We start from the raw sequence: 19,604 nt of genomic DNA, 5'->3' as shown, positions 1-19,604 counted from the left end.
ATAGTATTGACAAATGTCTGACATAAGATATTGGGCTCCTTATTTTCCAATTGAATTGCCTGTTAATTTCACCTGATGCACTCCTATTGACATAATCAAGAAAAAGGACGATATGTAGCTTTTTTGTTTACAGGTGTAATTGGATGCAAAAATACATACCTTTTCATTGGCTGGTTTTCTGGGAGTATGACATCACCATTCCGAGCATTGGATTGTAACTTTTTTTGTCCTCAGATTCTAGCTCCTTAGTCCTACTGGTCATTACCACCTCTCCCTCTGTCTCACACTCTCGCTCTATATTCCACTCTCTCTCTCGCTCGTTCGCTCTCGATCTCGCTCACTCTCCCTTCTCTCTTTCTACTACTCTCTCTCCCTTCTCTCTTTCTACTACTCTCTCTCCCTTCTCTCTTTCTGCTACTCTCTCTCGCTCGTTCGCTCTCGATCTCGCTCACTCTCCCTTCTCTCTTTCTACTACTCTCTCTCCCTTCTCTCTTTCTGCTACTCTCTCTCCCTGTTCGCTCTCGATCTCGCTCACTCTCCCTTCTCTCTTTCTACTACTCTCTCTCCCTTCTCTCTTTCTACTACTCTCTCTCCCTGTTCGCTCTCGATCTCGCTCACTCTCCCTTCTCTCTTTCTACTACTCACTCTCTCCCTTCTCTCTTTCTACTACTCTCTCTCCCTTCTCTCTTTCTACTACTCTCTCTCCCTTCTCTCTTTCTACTACTCTCTCTCCCTTCTCTCTTTCTACGACTCTCTCTCCCTTCTCTCTGTCTACGACTCTCTCTCCCTTCTCTCTTTCTACTACTCTCTCTCTCCCTTCTCTCTTTCTACTACTCTCTCTCCCTTTTCTCTTTCTACTACTCTCTCTCCCTACTCTCTTTCTACTACTCTCTCTCCCTTCTCTCTTTCTACTACTCTCTCTCTCCCTTCTCTCTTTCTACTACTCTCTCTCTCCCTTCTCTCTTTCTACTACTCTCTCCCTTCTCTCTTTCTACTACTCTCTCTCCCTTCTCTATTTCTACTACTCTCTCTCCCTGTTCGCTCTCGATCTCGCTCACTCTCCCTTCTCTCTTTCTACTACTCACTCTCTCCCTTCTCTCTTTCTACTACTCTCTCTCCGTTCTCTCTTTCTACTACTCTCTCTCTGTTCGCTCTCGATCTCGCTCACTCTCCCTTCTCTCTTTCTACTACTCTCTCTCCCTTCTCTCTTTCTACTACTTCTCTCTTTCTACTACTCTCTCTCCCTTCTCTCTTTCTACTACTCTCTCTCCCTTCTCTCTTTCTGCTACTCTCTCTCCCTGTTCACTCTCGATCTTGCTCACTCTCCCTTCTCTCTTTCTACTACTCTCTCTCCCTTCTCTCTTTCTACCACTCTCCCTTCTCTCTTTCTATCTTTCTACCACTCTCTCTCCCTGTTCGCTCTCAATCTTGCTCACTCTCCCTTCTCTCTTTCTGCTACTCTCTCCCCCTTCTCTCTTTCTACTACTCTCTCTCCCTTCTCTCTTTCTACTACTCTCTCTCCCTTCTCTCTTTCTGCTACTCTCTCTCTCCCTGTTCGCTCTCGATCTCGCTCACTCTCCCTTCTCTCTTTCTACTACTCTCTCTCCCTGTTCACTCTCGATCTCGCTCACTCTCCCTTCTCTTTTTCTACTACTCTCTCTCCCTTCTTTCATTCTACTACTCTCTCTCCCTTCTCTCTTTCTACTACTCTCTCTACCTTCTCTCTTTCTACTACTCTCTCTCCCGTCTCTCTTTCTACTACTCTCTCTCCCTTCTCTCTTTCTACTACTCTCTCTCCCTGTTCGCTCTCTTGCTTCCACTCTCTGCTTTATAAAGCACATAAAAAAATAGAAATGGTTTGAACGGGGTTACTTAGTCTTGTAACCAAGTAGTCTGCATGCTTATTTCTGAACACTGATTCATAATCTGTCGTTCAGTCACGACTCCCTGAAATTAATTAGCTTGATTAAATATTCCTTTGTAGTTTCCATAATGAGTCATCTGTATTGTCACCGCCTGCTGCATCCAGTGTTTTGAACAGGGGAGTGTTCAAAATAGTTTGAAATGGCATGTAGATCGAATGCGATTTAAAACTACCATGTCACCCCCTGGAAATTCATTTTTAACCCCCCATTGTTCTTAATGTCGTCGAATTAGTTATTGAAATTGTCATGCCGACTGATTAAACGCTTCCCGACTAATGACTCAATTAAGAAATATCTACCCACCCATCAATAAAGGAAGAGTGCTCTATATGACCCCTAAATCCACTGTTTTAAAGCCATGGTCACCATTAAGGGCCACTGGACTAGACCTCAAAGAAAGTTGTGTGTATCTGACACACACACACTTTGTGGGCCAGACTCGCTTCAGTGCTCATGGTGACCATTTAAAAAAATGGTCTGCCCCTCCTCTCAGTGAAAGCGATGTGTAGTAGTTGAGAGACACACACACACACACACACACACACACACACACACGCCCAGACTTGACCCAGTGTCTGGACGCAAAACACAGTGGCCACCAAGCGGCTGTAGCAGTGACAAGCGGCGGACATTTTGTTCCCAAACCGCTTGCCACACATCAGCCGGGTTCGTGGCCAGCCGGCCATGCGGTGCCTCCGTGTCTCTCTCTGGCCAGCAAGGGGACAAGGCAGGACAACACATCCAGCTGTCCTCAGGGACGTGTCCTTATGACACGGGGATGTCTCCTCAGCCCCTCTGTCCAATCACAGATCCAACTCCAGGGAACCACAACCAACACTACTCCTACTGCTACTATGGATGCTGCTGCTGTCTCCCTCAGTCGGAGTGGTTGGCCACATTCATAGCCTATCAGCAACTTCAGTCACAGTGAACTGTATACTGCTCTGATGCTTATTGTTGTTCCCTTGTTGCAACTTTCTGGGACCTTGATGTTCCCATTAACAAGCCAATCTGTTGGTAGAGAAAGACTAAATAAATGTAGTTTTCTGTAATAAAAATATTGTCTCGTACCTGTGGTCTACGGTCTCTCAGCCAATCAGCATTCAAGGCTCGAACCACCCAGTTTATAATCAGGTTTATGACATACCAGAAGCAGTGACAGAGGCCGATGCAGTTGGAGAAGAAATAGTGTCTGCTAGGATGGAAGAGGTTGGAGGACAAGCTTCAGTTCCTCAGGGTACTTGGTTTGGTTTCCGGGGTCGCCTTCCTTCCCCATGAAGCCTGTCGGCCTTGCGCCTGTTTTGCAGAATGTGTGTGTCAAGCTGGTCGCGCCTAGCTGTTGCAATGTCTTAGCCCCGGCATTTCAATGGAAGCCAAGCCCGTTCACCTCCGGTCATTTGCCTGGGGCAGAGAATTAAGAGTGTGTGTTAGAAGGCCCTCAACACATTGTTTCCCTAGCCTTCCTCCGTCAGACCTTTGTTTCAGTGTTTTTATATTGATTGTGTCTCTCTGGTCATCTCCCGGTTGGCGGCTGGATGTCCGTGTTAAGTGTTAGTTCACTGAGGCTGATGTCTATTGGTGGACATCCCTCTCAATTCTTAACTAACAGGAACAGAGGCTAGTTGTGCTGGGGAACAGAGGCTAGTTGTGCTGGGGAACAGAGGCTAGTTGTGCTGGGGAACAGAGGCTAGTTGTGCTGGGGAACAGAGGCTAGTTGTGCTGGGGAACAGAGGCTAGTTGTGCTGGGCTAACAAAGCGCCAGGGGTGGACATCCCTCTCAATTCTTAACTAACAGGAACAGAGGCTAGTTGTGCTGGGGAACAGAGGCTAGTTGTGCTGGGGAACAGAGGCTAGTTGTGCTGGGGAACAGAGGCTAGTTGTGCTGGGGAACAGAGGCTAGTTGTGCTGGGGACAGAGGCTAGTTGTGCTGGGGAACAGAGGCTAGTTGTGCTGGGGACAGAGGCTAGTTGTGCTGGGGAACAGAGGCTAGTTGTGCTGGGGACAGAGGCTAGTTGTGCTGGGGAACAGAGGCTAGTTGTGCTGGGGACAGAGGCTAGTTGTGCTGGGGAACAGAGGCTAGTTGTGCTGGGGAACAGAGGCTAGTTGTGCTGGGGAACAGAGGCTAGTTGTGCTGGGGAACAGAGGCTAGTTGTGCTGGGGAACAGAGGCTAGTTGTGCTGGGGGACAGAGGCTAGTTGTGCTGGGGACAGAGGCTAGTTGTGCTGGGGAACAGAGGCTAGTTGTGCTGGGGAACAGAGGCTAGTTGTGCTGGGCTAACAAAGCGCCAGGGGTAGACATCCCTCTCAATTCTTAACTAACAGGAACAGAGGCTAGTTGTGCTGGGAACAGAGGCTCGTTGTGCTGGGGACAGAAGCTAGTTGTGCTGGGGAACAGAGGCTAGTTGTGCTGGGGAACAGAGGCTAGTTGTGCTGGGCTAACAAAGCGCCAGGGGTGGACATCCCTCTCAATTCTTAACTAACAGGAACAGAGGCTAGTTGTGCTGGGGAACAGAGGCTAGTTGTGCTGGAGAACAGAGGCTAGTTGTGCTGGGCTAACAAAGCGCCAGGGGAGGACATCCCTCTCAATTCTTAACTAACAGGAACAGAGGCTAGTTGTGCTGGGGACAGAGGCTAGTTGTGCTGGGGAACAGAGGCTAGTTGTGCTGGGGAACAGAGGCTAGTTGTGCTGGGGAACAGAGGCTAGTTGTGCTGGGGAACAGAGGCTAGTTGTGCTGGGGAACAGAGGCTAGTTGTGCTGGGCTAACAAAGCGCCAGGGGTGGACATCCCTCTCAATTCTTAACTAACAGGAACAGAGGCTAGTTGTGCTGGGGAACAGAGGCTAGTTGTGCTGGGGAACAGAGGCTAGTTGTGCTGGGGAACAGAGGCTAGTTGTGCTGGGGACAGAGGCTAGTTGTGCTGGGGAACAGAGGCTAGTTGTGCTGGGGACAGAGGCTAGTTGTGCTGGGGAACAGAGGCTAGTTGTGCTGGGGACAGAGGCTAGTTGTGCTGGGGAACAGAGGCTAGTTGTGCTGGGGAACAGAGGCTAGTTGTGCTGGGGAACAGAGGCTAGTTGTGCTAAGGGGACAGAGGCTAGTTGTGCTGGGGACAGAGGCTAGTTGTGCTGGGGAACAGAGGCTAGTTGTGCTGGGGAACAGAGGCTAGTTGTGCTGGGCTAACAAAGCGCCAGGGGTAGACATCCCTCTCAATTCTTAACTAACAGGAACAGAGGCTAGTTGTGCTGGGAACAGAGGCTCGTTGTGCTGGGGACAGAGGCTAGTTGTGCTGGGGAACAGAGGCTAGTTGTGCTGGGGAACAGAGGCTAGTTGTGCTGGGCTAACAAAGCGCCAGGGGTGGACATCCCTCTCAATTCTTAACTAACAGGAACAGAGGCTAGTTGTGCTGGGGAACAGAGGCTAGTTGTGCTGGGGAACAGAGGCTAGTTGTGCTGGGCTAACAAAGCGCCAGGGGAGGACATCCCTCTCAATTCTTAACTAACAGGAACAGAGGCTAGTTGTGCTGGGGACAGAGGCTAGTTGTGCTGGGGAACAGAGGCTAGTTGTGCTGGGGACAGAGGCTAGTTGTGCTGGGGAACAGAGGCTAGTTGTGCTGGGGAACAGAGGCTAGTTGTGCTGGGGAACAGAGGCTAGTTGTGCTGGGGAACAGAGGCTAGTTGTGCTGGGGAACAGAGGCTAGTTGTGCTGGGCTAACAAAGCGCCAGGGGTGGACATCCCTCTCAATTCTTAACTAACAGGAACAGAGGCTAGTTGTGCTGGGGAACAGAGGCTAGTTGTGCTGGGGAACAGAGGCTAGTTGTGTTGGGGAACAGAGGCTAGTTGTGCTGGGCTAACAAAGCGCCAGGGGAGGACATCCCTCTCAATTCTTAACTAACAGGAACAGAGGCTAGTTGTGCTGGGGACAGAGGCTAGTTGTGCTGGGGAACAGAGGCTAGTTGTGCTGGGGAACAGAGGCTAGTTGTGCTGGGGAACAGAGGCTGGTTGTGCTGGGGAACAGAGGCTAGTTGTGCTGGGGAACAGAGGCTAGTTGTGCTGGGCTAACAAAGCGCCAGGGGAGGACATCCCTCTCAATTCTTAACGAACAGGAACAGAGGCTTGGTAAACCTATGAACAAAACCATACATTTAGATACGGTAGAGAACCAACACTTCAGATTGTGGCTATTATCAATTCAGTCCAAATGTAAATCCCACTGGTTATGTGACAATTGGTGCAAACCAAATCAGATATAATGTAGGCTACTGTTGCATAGTTAAAATACACACAGAAACAGTAGTTTATTCCCTGGAAATAGCTGTTTATACGTGGATGTTGGTTGTACCATGAGAGAGGTAATTAACTAGAGCTTCATGAGATTATGGCATAAATACACAGGTAACTTTTTTATTTAACTTGGCAAGCCAGTTAAGAACAAATTCTTATTTACGTTTACAGCCTACCAGGGAACAGTGGCTTCCCTTCTTCAGGGGTAGAACTACAGATTTCTACCTGGGATTTGATCCAGGAACCTTTCGGTTACTGGTCAAATGCTCTAACCACTAGGCTACCTGCCGGTTATATGACAATGGGTGCAAACCACCTCAGATATATTGTAGACTACTGACGCCTCGTGAATTTCCATTGTTGTTCGACATTTATGTTTTTTAAAGAGACATATCTGAAGACATTATCACCATTTCACTTCAAATAGTTGGTTACTCTTCATCTGCCTCTTGGCTGACACTCAACAGCGCTACCCAACTCTCATACATTAACGTGAGAATCACATTCCCTTTCCTCTTTATCCGCACACAGACTTCCTCTTGTCCCCACGCAGACTTCCTCTTTATCCTCACTCAGACTTCCTCTTTATCCTCACTCAGACTTCCTCTTTATCCCCACGCAGACTTCCTCTTTATCCTCACTCAGACTTCCTCTTATCCACACTCAGACTTCCTCTTTATCCTCACGCAGACTTCCTCTTTATCCTCACTCAGACTTCCTCTTATCCCCACGCAGACTTCCTCTTATCCCCACGCAGACTTCCTCTTCATCCTCACTCAGACTTCCTCTTATCCGCACTCAGACTTCCTCTTCATCCTCACTCAGACTTCCTCTTATCCGCACGCAGACTTCCTCTTATCCCCACGCAGACTTCCTCTTTATCCTCACTGACTTCCTCTTTATCCTCACTCAGACTTCCTCTTATCCGCACGCAGACTTCCTCTTATCCCCACGCAGACTTCCTCTTTATCCTCACTGACTTCCTCTTTATCCTCACTCAGACTTCCTCTTTATCCTCACTCAGACTTCCTCTTTATCCTCACTGACTTCCTCTTTATCCTCACGCAGACTTCCTCTTATCCCCACACAGACTTCCTCTTTATCCTCACTCAGACTTCCTCTTTATCCTCACTCAGACTTCCTCTTTATCCTCACGCAGACTTCCTCTTATCCACACGCAGACTTCCTCTTTATCCTCACTCAGACTTCCTCTTATCCTCACGCAGACTTCCTCTTATCCCCACACAGACTTCCTCTTTATCCTCACTCAGACTTCCTCTTTATCCTCACTCAGACTTCCTCTTTATCCTCACGCAGACTTCCTCTTATCCGCACGCAGACTTCCTCTTATCCGCACGCAGACTTCCTCTTTATCCTCACTCAGACTTCCTCTTTATCCTCACTCAGACTTCCTCTTTATCCTCACTCAGACTTCCTCTTTATCCTCATGCAGACTTCCTCTTATCCTCACTCAGACTTCCTCTTTATCCTCACTCAGACTTCCTCTTTATCCTCACTCAGACTTCCTCTTTATCCTCACTCAGACTTCCTCTTTATCCTCACTCAGACTTCCTCTTTATCCTCACTCAGACTTCCTCTTTATCCTCACTCAGACTTCCTCTTTATCCTCACTCAGACTTCCTCTTTATCCTCACTCAGACTTCCTCTTTATCCTCACTCAGACTTCCTCTTTATCCTCACTCAGACTTCCTCTTATCCTCACGCAGACTTCCTCTTATCCTCACTCAGACTTCCTCTTTATCCTCACTCAGACTTCCTCTTTATCCTCACTCAGACTTCCTCTTTATCCTCACTCAGACTTCCTCTTTATCCTCACTCAGACTTCCTCTTTATCCTCACTCAGACTTCCTCTTTATCCTCACTCAGACTTCCTCTTTATCCTCACTCAGACTTCCTCTTTATCCTCACTCAGACTTCCTCTTTATCCTCACTCAGACTTCCTCTTATCCTCACTCAGACTTCCTCTTTATCCTCACTCAGACTTCCTCTTATCCTCACTCAGACTTCCTCTTATCCACACTCAGATTTTCTCTTGTTGTTCACATAGACAGTAGATAGCTGTGTAGGTGAAGAACATCAACAAGAAAATAAGCGTTAAGGAACTGTTAAAAGAGACCAGGCAGGTTTTTCTTCTTCTGTTGTGGGTCAGAGTTCTGGATGGATGGATGGTCCAGGCTTTTGGTCAGGCAGCCAGGAAAAGCCTGTTCCTTCCTCTTCTCTTCGAGCAGTTGAAAATGACGTGTCAAAGGAAATGATACAAGCCTGCATGATGAATGGGTCTTTCTCCCTCTGTCGCTCAATCTCTCTTTCCCTCTCTCTCTCTCTCGTTCCCTCTCTCTCCCCCGACAGACTTACCTCCATCACTCTCCACATTTCAGTCATATTCTCTTTGTCTTTTTCTCTTTTTCTGGCCATATGGGGAAAAAAAGCAATTTGTGTGTGTACGTGTGTGTGTACATGTGTGCGAAAAAGCCACTCTGCTGTTGTTGAATTGCATTTCCCAGACTTTGTTTATGGTGTGGATTTACAATGACATATTATTTTGCGGTGAACAATATTACAACCAGGCATAGCAATGGCTGTTACTGTTATTGAAATGTTGATTATGATTAAATTTGTGCACACACATCTTCACAGAGATTTAGCCTGATTATGTGGGTGTCACACACACGCACAAAAACACACACACACACAAACACACACACACACACACACACACACACACACACACACACACACACACACACACACACACACACACACACACACACACACACAGGAACATTCCTCCTATGCATTTAAATTGAACAATAATGGCCGATACAAATTGTAGCGCTGCCACGAGGAACCTCGGTTATCTGTCCGTTTGGCCGTTCATTAATTGATAAACCTGTCAGAATAAAGAAATGAATAAAGGAACCACATCAACGGCATGGCTCGATACTACACACGCCTGCGGCCAGCGTACAGTTATTTCCTTTCTGTCTATGAAGTGTCAGTAGCCAGACACACACATACACAAAAATGTATTCCCATTCTAAGTCTTATTTTCTCTAAAACTAAACCTGACCTAAGCCTAAACCTAACCACTAAGCCTAACCTTAATTCTAACCCTAAACCTAACCCCTAATCCTAAAATAGTATTTTTCCTTGTTTCGCTATTCTTATTAGGACTTCTGGTCCCCACAAGGATAGTAAAACCAAAAACCACACGCAAACACAGTCTTAAAAGGAATAATGTAATAATGGCACAATGCCATTTTTACGGATGTGGCACATTCTCTCTTTCTCCCTCTTTTTCTGTCTCCGCTTCAGTCTTCCCCTCACTCCCTCTCTCGTTCTTTCTTCCTTTCTTTCTCATTTCCCGCAGGCCTGTTATTAGATCTCCCAGCAGTTTGTTGATTTGATCAGTGTGTGCTGTAAAGTTGCTGCACCAGGGACCAGACTGTAGTAGACATGACCACTCTCTCCTCTTCCTCTTCCTCCTCCTTCACTCTCTCTCCTCCTCCTCCTCCTCTTCCTCTTCCTCCTCCTTCTCTCTCTCTCTTTCTCTCTCTCTCTCTCTCTCTCTCACTCTCTCTCTCCTCCTCTTCCTCCTCTTCCTCCTCCTCTCTCGCTCTCTCATTCCTACTCTTCGTCCTCCTTCTCACTCTCTTCTCCTCCTCTCACTCTCTCTCCTCCACCTCCTGCTGTCTCTCTCTATGGAGTAATGAAGTCATTTCTTAAGGGAGAACAGAGTCCACTTCACGGTACTATAGCTTTGTACTCTGGACCCTAAGGTGTATGATAGCCCACCTTCTAGTTAAGTCTTTGCGTAAGATTCTCCCAAGCCTTTGTGTGACGTGTCTGGGTGCTTGTATGCATGTGTGTGTGTATGTTCCTGCTCCAGGTGTGTATCCCTCGTGCTTCATTCTGTCGTATTAGCAGATTGAATGGGAGCAATATCTCTGAGATAGACAGGGGACTGGGCCCAACCCAGGCAAACACACTGTCATGAGCTAACCCTGCCTTGTTTGTTTGGATGGATGAGGAGACCAGGCCCGGGCTGACTCCAGCCAATCACAACACACAGCCAGACCAGGGCTGACTCCAGCCAATCACAGCCTACAGCCTTCTGTTGACCAACCACACCTTCCCATGCACCATGCACCCAAGACAGCCATTGACATACATGGGTGTTTGATGCACACACGTTCACACTGTCTCTTATTGGTTGACAGTAACATGCACACAGCAACACAGCTGTCGGTATTGGCCCTTTCCAGTTCTTCCCTCTGGGGGAAGGCAACCAATGACATGGTACGTACATGGTCTTCGGTGGACAGTAACACACACTCACAGTGACAGCTGTCGGTATCGGCTGTGCCATGTCAGGGAGAGTAGGCCATTGTGTCAGGATGATTATTGGATCTTCTCTGTGTGGAGGAGAGTCAGTGTGTGGCGAGGAGAGTATGTGAGCGTGCTCTGTGATTTTCAGAATTGGACAGAATGTTCAGTTATGTCTGTGGGATTGCCACTCAAAACATTAATGAAAGGATGGACAACTGACGAATAGGTTTCATTAAAGAACTAGACAATAGATTCAGGTGTGTGTGTGTGCGTGTGTGAGCCAGACGGCTAACTAGAGTCAAATGAGGTGCCACAGCCCGCCTCAGAGGGAGATGGGTAACCATAGCGACAGTTATTTTAGTTTGGCAAGGCACTGTAGTGCGCACACACACCATCGTGAGAACACACTGAGGACAATTTCTTCACAGCTCTACGTGCGTGTCTGTGTGCGCTGCCTAAAAAGCACATTATTATATTCTAGGGCTTGAACATATAGCCTACACATACAGGTATTTAGGAAAGTCTAATCATTTGACTTAAATTCTAATCCTCCTAACCAAACTGTCAACATCTTCAGTGTGTGTGTTTTTTCTTCCATCACGTTCAGTGTAACCCTATGGCAGCTCTTCTGTTTTACATTCGGCTGTATAGTTGGCTGGGGGCAACGTCGGACCATTTATTCACAAGCACAGAAACTCTGTAGTTTAGTGAATTGAGAGCAAAAAAATGCAGACTTTAAAAGACAACTAACCTTGATTCAAATAACTTGTTTGTCTTTATATTGCAAAATGCCTGCATGTGTGTGAATGTGCCTTTCCTCCTCTTTCCCTCTTTTCTCAACCCGTCTGCCGAGTGAAGCTCATCACTCTCCCCACCTCTCTCTACCACTCTCTATCTCTCCTGTTGTCTCTCACTCAATTTTTCTTCTCTCTCTCCTTCTGTCTCTCTCTCACTCTGTATCTCTGTCTCTCTCTCTTTCTCCTCCTGTTGTCTCTCTCTAAATTTTTTTTCTCTCTCTCCTTCTGTCTTTCTCTGTCTCTGTCTCTCTCTGTCTGTCTCTCTCTTTCTCTCTTTCTCTCTCTTTCTCTCGGAGTCAGACTACAACCATCTGCCTCCCGGTGATAATGTGTTGCTATGGAAGAGTGAATCGGCAATTCGGAGACAAACTTAAAAAGGGAGAAAATGGGAAAACGCTTCTCTTCCTACCGGTCTGTCTGCCCACTGCATTCTGCCATCTTAATAAACTGTGTGTGTGTGTGTGTGTGTGTGTGTGTGTGTGTGTGTGTGTGTGTGTGTTAACTATACTTGTGGGAGCCAACTTTTTGTAAACCAACAAAAAGTTGACCAACTGGGGACGTTTTGTTGGTCCCCACAAAGTCAATGCTATTTCTACGTTGTTAGAATTAGTATTAGGTTTAGGGTTAGGAACTAGGGTTAGTTTTAGTTTTAGGGATAGGAGTTAGGTTTAAGTTTAAGTTTTGGGTTTAGGGTTAGTGAAAATAGGATTTTGAACGGGACCGAATTATGTGTCCCCACAAGGTGAGTTGTACAAGAGTGTGTGTGTGTGTGTGTGTGTGTGTGTGTGTGTGTGTGTGTGTGTGTGTGTGTTTGCATGTGCGCGTGCGTGTCGCTAAACATATTTCACATCCTTATCAGTTTGTTTGCTGTCTAAAATGTGTTTTGAGCAGGCAGAAAACTATGAGTAGCATTTATTTTGTTACTTGTATAACTTTATGAGCTGGGATGTCTATCCAGCAAATACTTTAGGTCAGAGACTGCATAAACTGTTTGCAAGACACTCGTTAGCATTTAGTTAGCATTCTCTATGGGATTTTACATGTAGTTGTCATTGCTAACCTTTGGATTACAAAGGCTCAGTGGGGTTTAGAAATAGCATCCCTTGTGTTCAGTGCCAGTATTACTGAATATTCCAGTATGGCACAAGGTCTGTATGAAGGTATGACTATCTGGATACCACCCAAGCTTAACACACACACGTTCAGCTGTCTAAAGTGAAATCTACAATAGGTTAGCTTCCTGACTTCTTCCCTCCATCCCTCTCTGAACTCTACCTCCATCCCATTATCCTTCCTGACCCCAAACCCATTTAATCAACTCTCCCATCATGCAATCTGCTACCGCATTCAGAAGCAGATTTATTGATTTGGAGGCCCTGGGCAGAGGCCAGACTGTGGAAAGACTTGAAGATTGCTGTCCACCACTGCTCAAATTGAACTTAACCATGCTTGAAAAAATATGACAGGAAGAATGGGGGAAAAAATCCCCAAATCCAGATGGGAAAAGCTGATACAGACATACCCAAGACAACTCAAAGCTGTAATCACAGCCAAAGGTGCTTTTACAAAGTATTGACTCAGGGCTGTGAATAATTATGTAAAATGTATATTTATGTATTTCATTTTCAATATGTTTGCAAAAATGTGTAAAAACATGTTTTCACTTTGTCATTATGGGGTATTGTGTATAGATGGTTGAGATTTTCTTTTATTGAATCCATGTTGAATTCAGGCTGTGACACAACAATATGTGGAATAAGTCCAGGGGTATGAATACTTTTTGAAGGCTCTGTACATGTCCTCTGTGACGATGGCAGTTTATCAGCAGCACCTGTCTTTTTACTAAAGAAATGCGTTTCTTTTTCTCTCTTGAAATTAAATATTTCTTTCTTTTATTTTCTATGCCCCTCATTGCTGCAGCTTAATTTCAATGAAAGTCACGTTTGCAATCATATCACATGAAACAATTCACGGGATGATGTGAGGCCTGAGGCATTTGACTCTTCTGCATAATGGTAAGTCCACCACAGGCCCGTTGACACTCCTGCTCTCCTTATTCCACTAGACTCCAAACCTGCCTGCCGCCGCCACCACCCAACACACACAATCGAAACATCTGGTTGAATATTAATTCATGTGCAGCTTTACATATCTGATCGATTCCATCTCACACACATTTCCTCCCTGCTTAAAGAAGGGTTTATCACCCACTGCTCTTCACAAGAGGTGTGTGTGTGTGTGTGTGTGTGTGTGTGTGTGTGTGTGTGTGTGTGTGTGTGTGTGTGTGTGTGTGTGTGTGTGTGTGTGTGTGTGTGTGTGTGTGTGTGTGTGTGTGTGTGTGTGTGTGTGTGTGTGTGTGTGTGTGTGTGTGTGTGTGTGTGTGTGTGTGTGCGTGTGTGTGTGTGGAGATGCTAGATGCTGCCAAAGCACTACTGATAGTATTGATGTGTCAGTAGTACATGCACGTTAACAGCAGACAACTTCAATAAAGACTCAAACACTTGTGCATAGTCAAAGAAATCTGACAGGCCCGGTATGAGTCAGATAGAAGGCATTGAGATGTCAGAATGTTATCAGATGTCTGCTAGTCTAACACAAGAAGAAGAACAAGTCAAAAGAAGAATGAGGGACCATGGATTAACGGGTATGGTCAGAATGATGAACTCTGCACCTGTCCAGTTCAGACAGAGGAAAGTGAGATAGTTTAGAATGATATGAATAAGTAGAGTGTAATGGCTTAGGAGCAGGACAGACTCAGAGGTCAACAATTGACAATTTCTCATAGAGCGAGCGAGCGAGAGAGAGAACGATCGATTACTGTCATTGTGCGCTTTTGTCATCAGCATCATCATTACATCGACACATCAATCGCAAGTATTCAAACCCGTGACTCAATACTTTGTAGAAGCACCTTTGGCTGCTTTGAGTTGTCTTGGGTATGTCTGTATCAGCTTTGCACATCTGGATTTGGGGGATTTTCTCCCATTCTTCCTGGCAGATTTTCTCAAGCTCTGTTAAGTTCTATGGGGAGCAGCGGAGGACAGCAATCTTCATGTCTTTCCACAGACTGGCCTCTGCCTGGCCTCTGCCTGGGGCCTCCAAATCAATAAGTCTGCCCCTGAACGCGGTAGCAGATTGCATGATGGGAGAGTTGATGAAATGGGTTTGGGGTCAGGAAGGATAATGGGATGGAGGTAGAGTGCAGAGAGGGAAGCTAGCCTATTGTATATTTCACTGTGAACAGCTGACAATGTGAGTGTGTTAGACTTGGGAGGTATCCAGATGATCATACCTTCATACAGACCTTGTACCATACCAGGATATTCAGTAATACTGGCACTGAACACAAGGGGTGCTATTTTCAAACCCCACTGAGCCTTTGTAATCCAAAGGTTAGCAATGATAACTACATGTAAAACCCTATAGAGAATGCTAACTAAATGCTAACGAGCACATTGCAAACAGTTCATGCAGTCTCTGACCTAAAGTATTTGCTGGACAGACATCCCAGCTCGTAAAGTTATACAAGTAACAAAATAAATGCCACTCATAGTTTGCTGCCTGCGCAAACAAATATTAGACAGCAAGACTCTTGATCCATGAGGGAGATTCTGTGCTGTTACCAACCAAAACCTTATTTTGGAAGAAGCTAACCACTTAGTTAGATGGCTAACTGGCTACTAAATTAGCAAACCAAATGCATAACTGCAGAGAATTTAGCATATTTTAGACAGTTAACTTAATAGATATCTAGCTGGCAAACATTTAGTTGTGAATTCCATACTGTAACTAGATCACCTGGCGTGCTGCACAACAGTGAGTGACACACACAACTCCGGTCTCTCCTCATTGTGTGCTTGTAAACAAACACCATGTGACTGGGGACTACCAGTTAGCTTCATAATAAAAATGTGAAAGGTGAAATGAAGAATGTCATCATCTTTATCTCCTAATGGATTGTACAAGTTAACTGCGGGTATTTTCTTAAAAAGGATCTACAAATATTCAAATGTACTAAAACACTTCAAATAAATCGTTTCAACGCTATTGATGGTATTGAAAAAACATCCCATGGCTATTTCCAAATATCCCAGTGTATGGTATACCACCCTAGCCTAGTATTTGTGTGCATCGTGTGGTGTGTATGTGTGTGTCAAGGAAAGCTGGTGACCAGGTCTTTTCTATTAACTCAGAAGGCAGGCTGGGCTGAGGTGAGCCGGAGAATCAGAGTGTACTCTAGCCTCTCTGACCTTTTCTGTGGAGGCTGATGCTGATGCTGGTGTGTGTGTGTGTTTGTGTGTGTGTGTGTGTGTGTGTGTGTGTGTGTGTGTGTGTGTGTGTTGCTGTAGGGTCTGATGGTGGTTGACCCAGGGTTTCCATCAGGCTTTTGCTGTTCTGATAATGTAGAAGGAAAAAATAAAGAAAAATGAAGATCCTATTGGATTTATGATGTATGTTCACAGCAGATTGAGGTGGCTCTATGTTTGGATGATGGTGGCTCTATGTTTGGATAATGATGGCTCTGTGTTTGGATGATGGTGGCTCTACGTTTGGATGATGATGGCTCTACGTTTGGATGATTGTGGCTCTACATTTGGATGATGGTGGCTCTACATTTGGATGATGGTGGCTCTACATTTGGATGATGGTGGCTCTACGTTTGGATGATGATGGCTCTACATTTGGATGATGGTGGCTCTACGTTTGGATGATGATGGCCCTACATTTGGATGATGGTGGCTCTACGTTTGGATGATGATGGCTCTACGTTTGGATGATGGTGGCTCTACGTTTGGATGATGATGGCTCTACGTTTGGATGATGGTGGCTCTACGTTTGGATGATGATGGCTCTACGTTTGGATGATGGTGGCTCTACGTTTGGATGATGATGGCTCTACGTTTGGATGATGGTGGCTCTACGTTTGGATGATGATGGCTCTACGTTTGGATGATGGTGGCTCTACATTTGGATGACGGTGGCTCTAGGTTTGGATGATGATGGCTCTACGTTTGGATGATGGTGGCTCTACGTTTGGATGATGGTGGCTCTACGTTTGGATGATGGTGGCTCTACATTTGGATGATGGTGGCTCTACATTTGGATGATGGTGGCGCTAGGTTTGGATGATGATGGCTCTACGTTTGGATTCCGCAAAGGGGAATGTTTTTATTCTACTCTTCCATTTGTAAAGCAAATTATGCTTCATGATTAATAACAGCTAGTCTCTGATTATGTGGCTACAAAATTTTAATAAGCACCTATGTTCAAAACCATATCAACTTTTAATTGCCTTTGATTGCACATTGCAAGGTATAATTGAGAATTTGAGTGAATAGGTCTGTGGGGTGGTACATTAAGAGTAAGGGCCCTTTAGAAAGTGACTAGGATGTGGATTTTGATCCCTGCCTTTATGAGGCTATAATCAGCATCAGTCACCAGTTAGTACACTCTCCTTTAACTCCTTTACCTCATTTACATTGATTCACCTTGTTCTTAGGCCCTGTCACATAAGAGTATATGTGTGTGTATGTGTGTGCATGTATGTGTGTGTGTGTATGCACACATCTGTGTCTGTGTGCACATGTGCTACAGAACGACTGATCTGGATTTTTAGGGCCGATACCGATTCAGTGTAATTACATTTGTACATTTGATGACAACATTTCCCAGAGAAAACCATGTAGGCATTAATGAATAATACGTAAAAAAAAATACAAACAATACATTTCACTCTTTTACCAATCTAACTACTACAACATAATGGTAATACTTGTCTTTGAATGTTTAATATCTTGATAAACTGGGTAAATCAAGAGGGCATAGACCTAATCACAATACAGGTGAATGCATATTCTAGTGTGTGATTAGAGTGTGTGATTTCAGTGGAGTCTTTAGTGCTACAGATGACAAACAATATGTTGTCCATACATTTGGGATTGATTGTATTAGCCTACGGCAGCCTTATCACTTCTTTCATAAAAAGGTGCGATGTCTCTTTAAAACGTCAAGACAGGCGCAGCCACAGACGTCACTCAAGACAGACATTCAACAGTTTGTCGAAATAGAAAGAACAGTCATTTAACCTAGTGAACGTTTTTGGAGACACCCAGCTTGCTTTACATATTATAACTAATCAAGTTTTAGAGTAGTGAACTGACGTTAGCGTCAGTTGTAAACTAGTTTGCAAAGTTAGCTTTCTGTGATTGAATGTAAGCCTATTTTGCTAGCTACTGAGCTAGCTAGCTAGCTACTGGTATCTTTTGTTTTGTAAAGTGCTATAGACTGTAGCTATATGAATATTGTTTTGCCGAACAGTAAATGGATTTAATGCAGCTTGAGTGGGCAGCTAACAAGATGCAGTCCAGCCAGAGGTTAATCCAGTCGCCGGATTGCGACAGTTTGATACAAGAGGCAAGTGCGCTCGCGTTACATAGCTAGCTACCTGGGGACATGGCTGCCCTGCTAACTTGGGGACATGGCTGCCCTGCTAACTTGGGGACATGGCTGCCCTGCTAACTTGGGGACATGGCTGCCCTGCTAACTTGGGGACATGGCTGCCCTGCTAACTTGGGGACATGGCTGCCCTGCTAACTTGGGGACATGGCTGCCCTGCTAACTTGGGGACATGGCTGCCCTGCTAACTTGGGGACATGGCTGCCTTGCTAACTTGGGGACATGGCTGCCCTGCTAACTTGGGGACATGGCTGCCCTGCTAACTTGGGGACATGGCTGCCCTGCTAACTTGGGGACATGGCTGCCCTGCTAACTTGGGGACATGGCTGCCCTGCTAACTTGGGGACATGGCTGCCCTGCTAACTTGGGGACATGGCTGCCCTGCTAACTTGGGGACATGGCTGCCCGTACCATGTTCTCTAGTGTGTGCATATAGATGGGTTAGTGAATCATACAGGACAAGACATCACTCAAGGCTTTGCTTTTAGAACAGAGAAGGAGTTAGTCTAGACCACGCTACGAGAAGCTTTGACTATTTGACATGTGCCAAGTACTTGTCTTCAGATATTAAAATAGTAAATGATGTGATCTTCTGTTTGCAAAGCTTGCTGACAAACGAGTCAACATTTTCTTAACTAAAACTATATTCAGCTGTTCCATAAATGTTTCGGTGTAACAGCCCCATCATCTCTGTATCTCTTGTCTATCAGGCCTGATGTTTGTTTGTATCGTTCTCTAAGCTGTGTTGTTTATCAACTGTCAGTTAAAGGCTGATAGACGGACTTCTTAATCTCTCTCTCGCTGTTATCCAGGTGTCAGAGATGGTTTGGTCCTACTGTTTCGTCATGTTTTTCTCTCCTCTCTCCCAGGTGTCAGGTGGGTCTCCAGGGGAGAGGGAGAGCCAGGCTCCAGGTCTGCTGTTAGCGCCAGGGGTGAAGTGGGGACAGACGCCCATCAACCAGCTCACTCCCTGGGAGACGGAAGAACCCCCTGCCAAACAGCAGCACAGAGATAGTGAATCCACAGGTACTGACACGCATGCATACGCAACACATGAATACGCAACGTGCGCACACACCCTCCTATACTGTACTAATCATAGTCTTTATTGTAATATTTTCCAATTTAAACAAATAATCTATTTGAAGTAACTATTTCCATAGCGTAAATGAGTATGAGAATAAAACAGACAAGAATGCCAGTAATGGATTAATTTTAGGAGCTGTGGAAGTTTAACTCTTCCACCGTAGTATTGAAGTGAGTATAATAGTATTGAAGTGAACCCAAAATGGCTGTGCCCTGCAGTGGTCAATTTCCCTCTTATGTTGCTCTGCTGTCTTCTGCCTCCCGCTCATGGAGAACAGGTATAATTTAAGAATAATACACAATAGTACAGCCACTGCACTCGTTCCTCTGGAGCCTCTCGTAACACAGGCAAACTACACTATGAAAATAATATACTATGAATACAGTATTGAACAATGTATTCAAGAAACACAATAAATATCGTATAGTTCCATAGCAAATATCCAGTTTCCACATTTCTAATACTGTAGCGAGAAAAACAATGAATACTGTATATTCAAGCAATACTCATTATATACAGTACAACACTGTATACATCAACATAATGTAGCAAGCAATGCAACATGTGGTGCAGGGTTTCCCAACTGGTGGTCCACGGGTGGGTTTTATTTGCTCCCACGTTTCCTGAGCAAAACAATCTATTTTTTATTGTTGGACATAAAAGACTGTTAAAAACACTAGGAGATCAGTTTTGAATGACTTACATTTTGGAA

At 45.4% G+C, this 19,604-nt stretch overlaps 1 protein-coding gene across 3 annotated transcripts in view; it reads left to right on the top strand.

The window, feature by feature from the left end:
* The window catches only part of LOC135557788 (kelch-like protein 29), a 416,874-nt gene that overhangs the window by 246,263 nt on the left and 151,007 nt on the right, over positions 1 to 19,604 (top strand). For 2 of the 3 annotated variants that reach the window (XM_064991390.1, XM_064991391.1), the window contains one exon: positions 18,675 to 18,831. In XM_064991390.1, coding sequence (XP_064847462.1) covers positions 18,675 to 18,831 — 157 coding nt within the window. Of the gene's footprint in view, positions 1 to 17,372; positions 17,764 to 18,674; positions 18,832 to 19,604 lie in introns of those variants that run through there. The other variant, XM_064991392.1, reaches the window with a different exon arrangement.

The sequence above is a fragment of the Oncorhynchus masou genome, chromosome 16 (assembly GCF_036934945.1).
Source record: "Oncorhynchus masou masou isolate Uvic2021 chromosome 16, UVic_Omas_1.1, whole genome shotgun sequence".
Taxonomy (NCBI): domain Eukaryota; kingdom Metazoa; phylum Chordata; class Actinopteri; order Salmoniformes; family Salmonidae; genus Oncorhynchus; species Oncorhynchus masou.
This window is presented reverse-complemented; position numbering and strand designations above follow the sequence as displayed.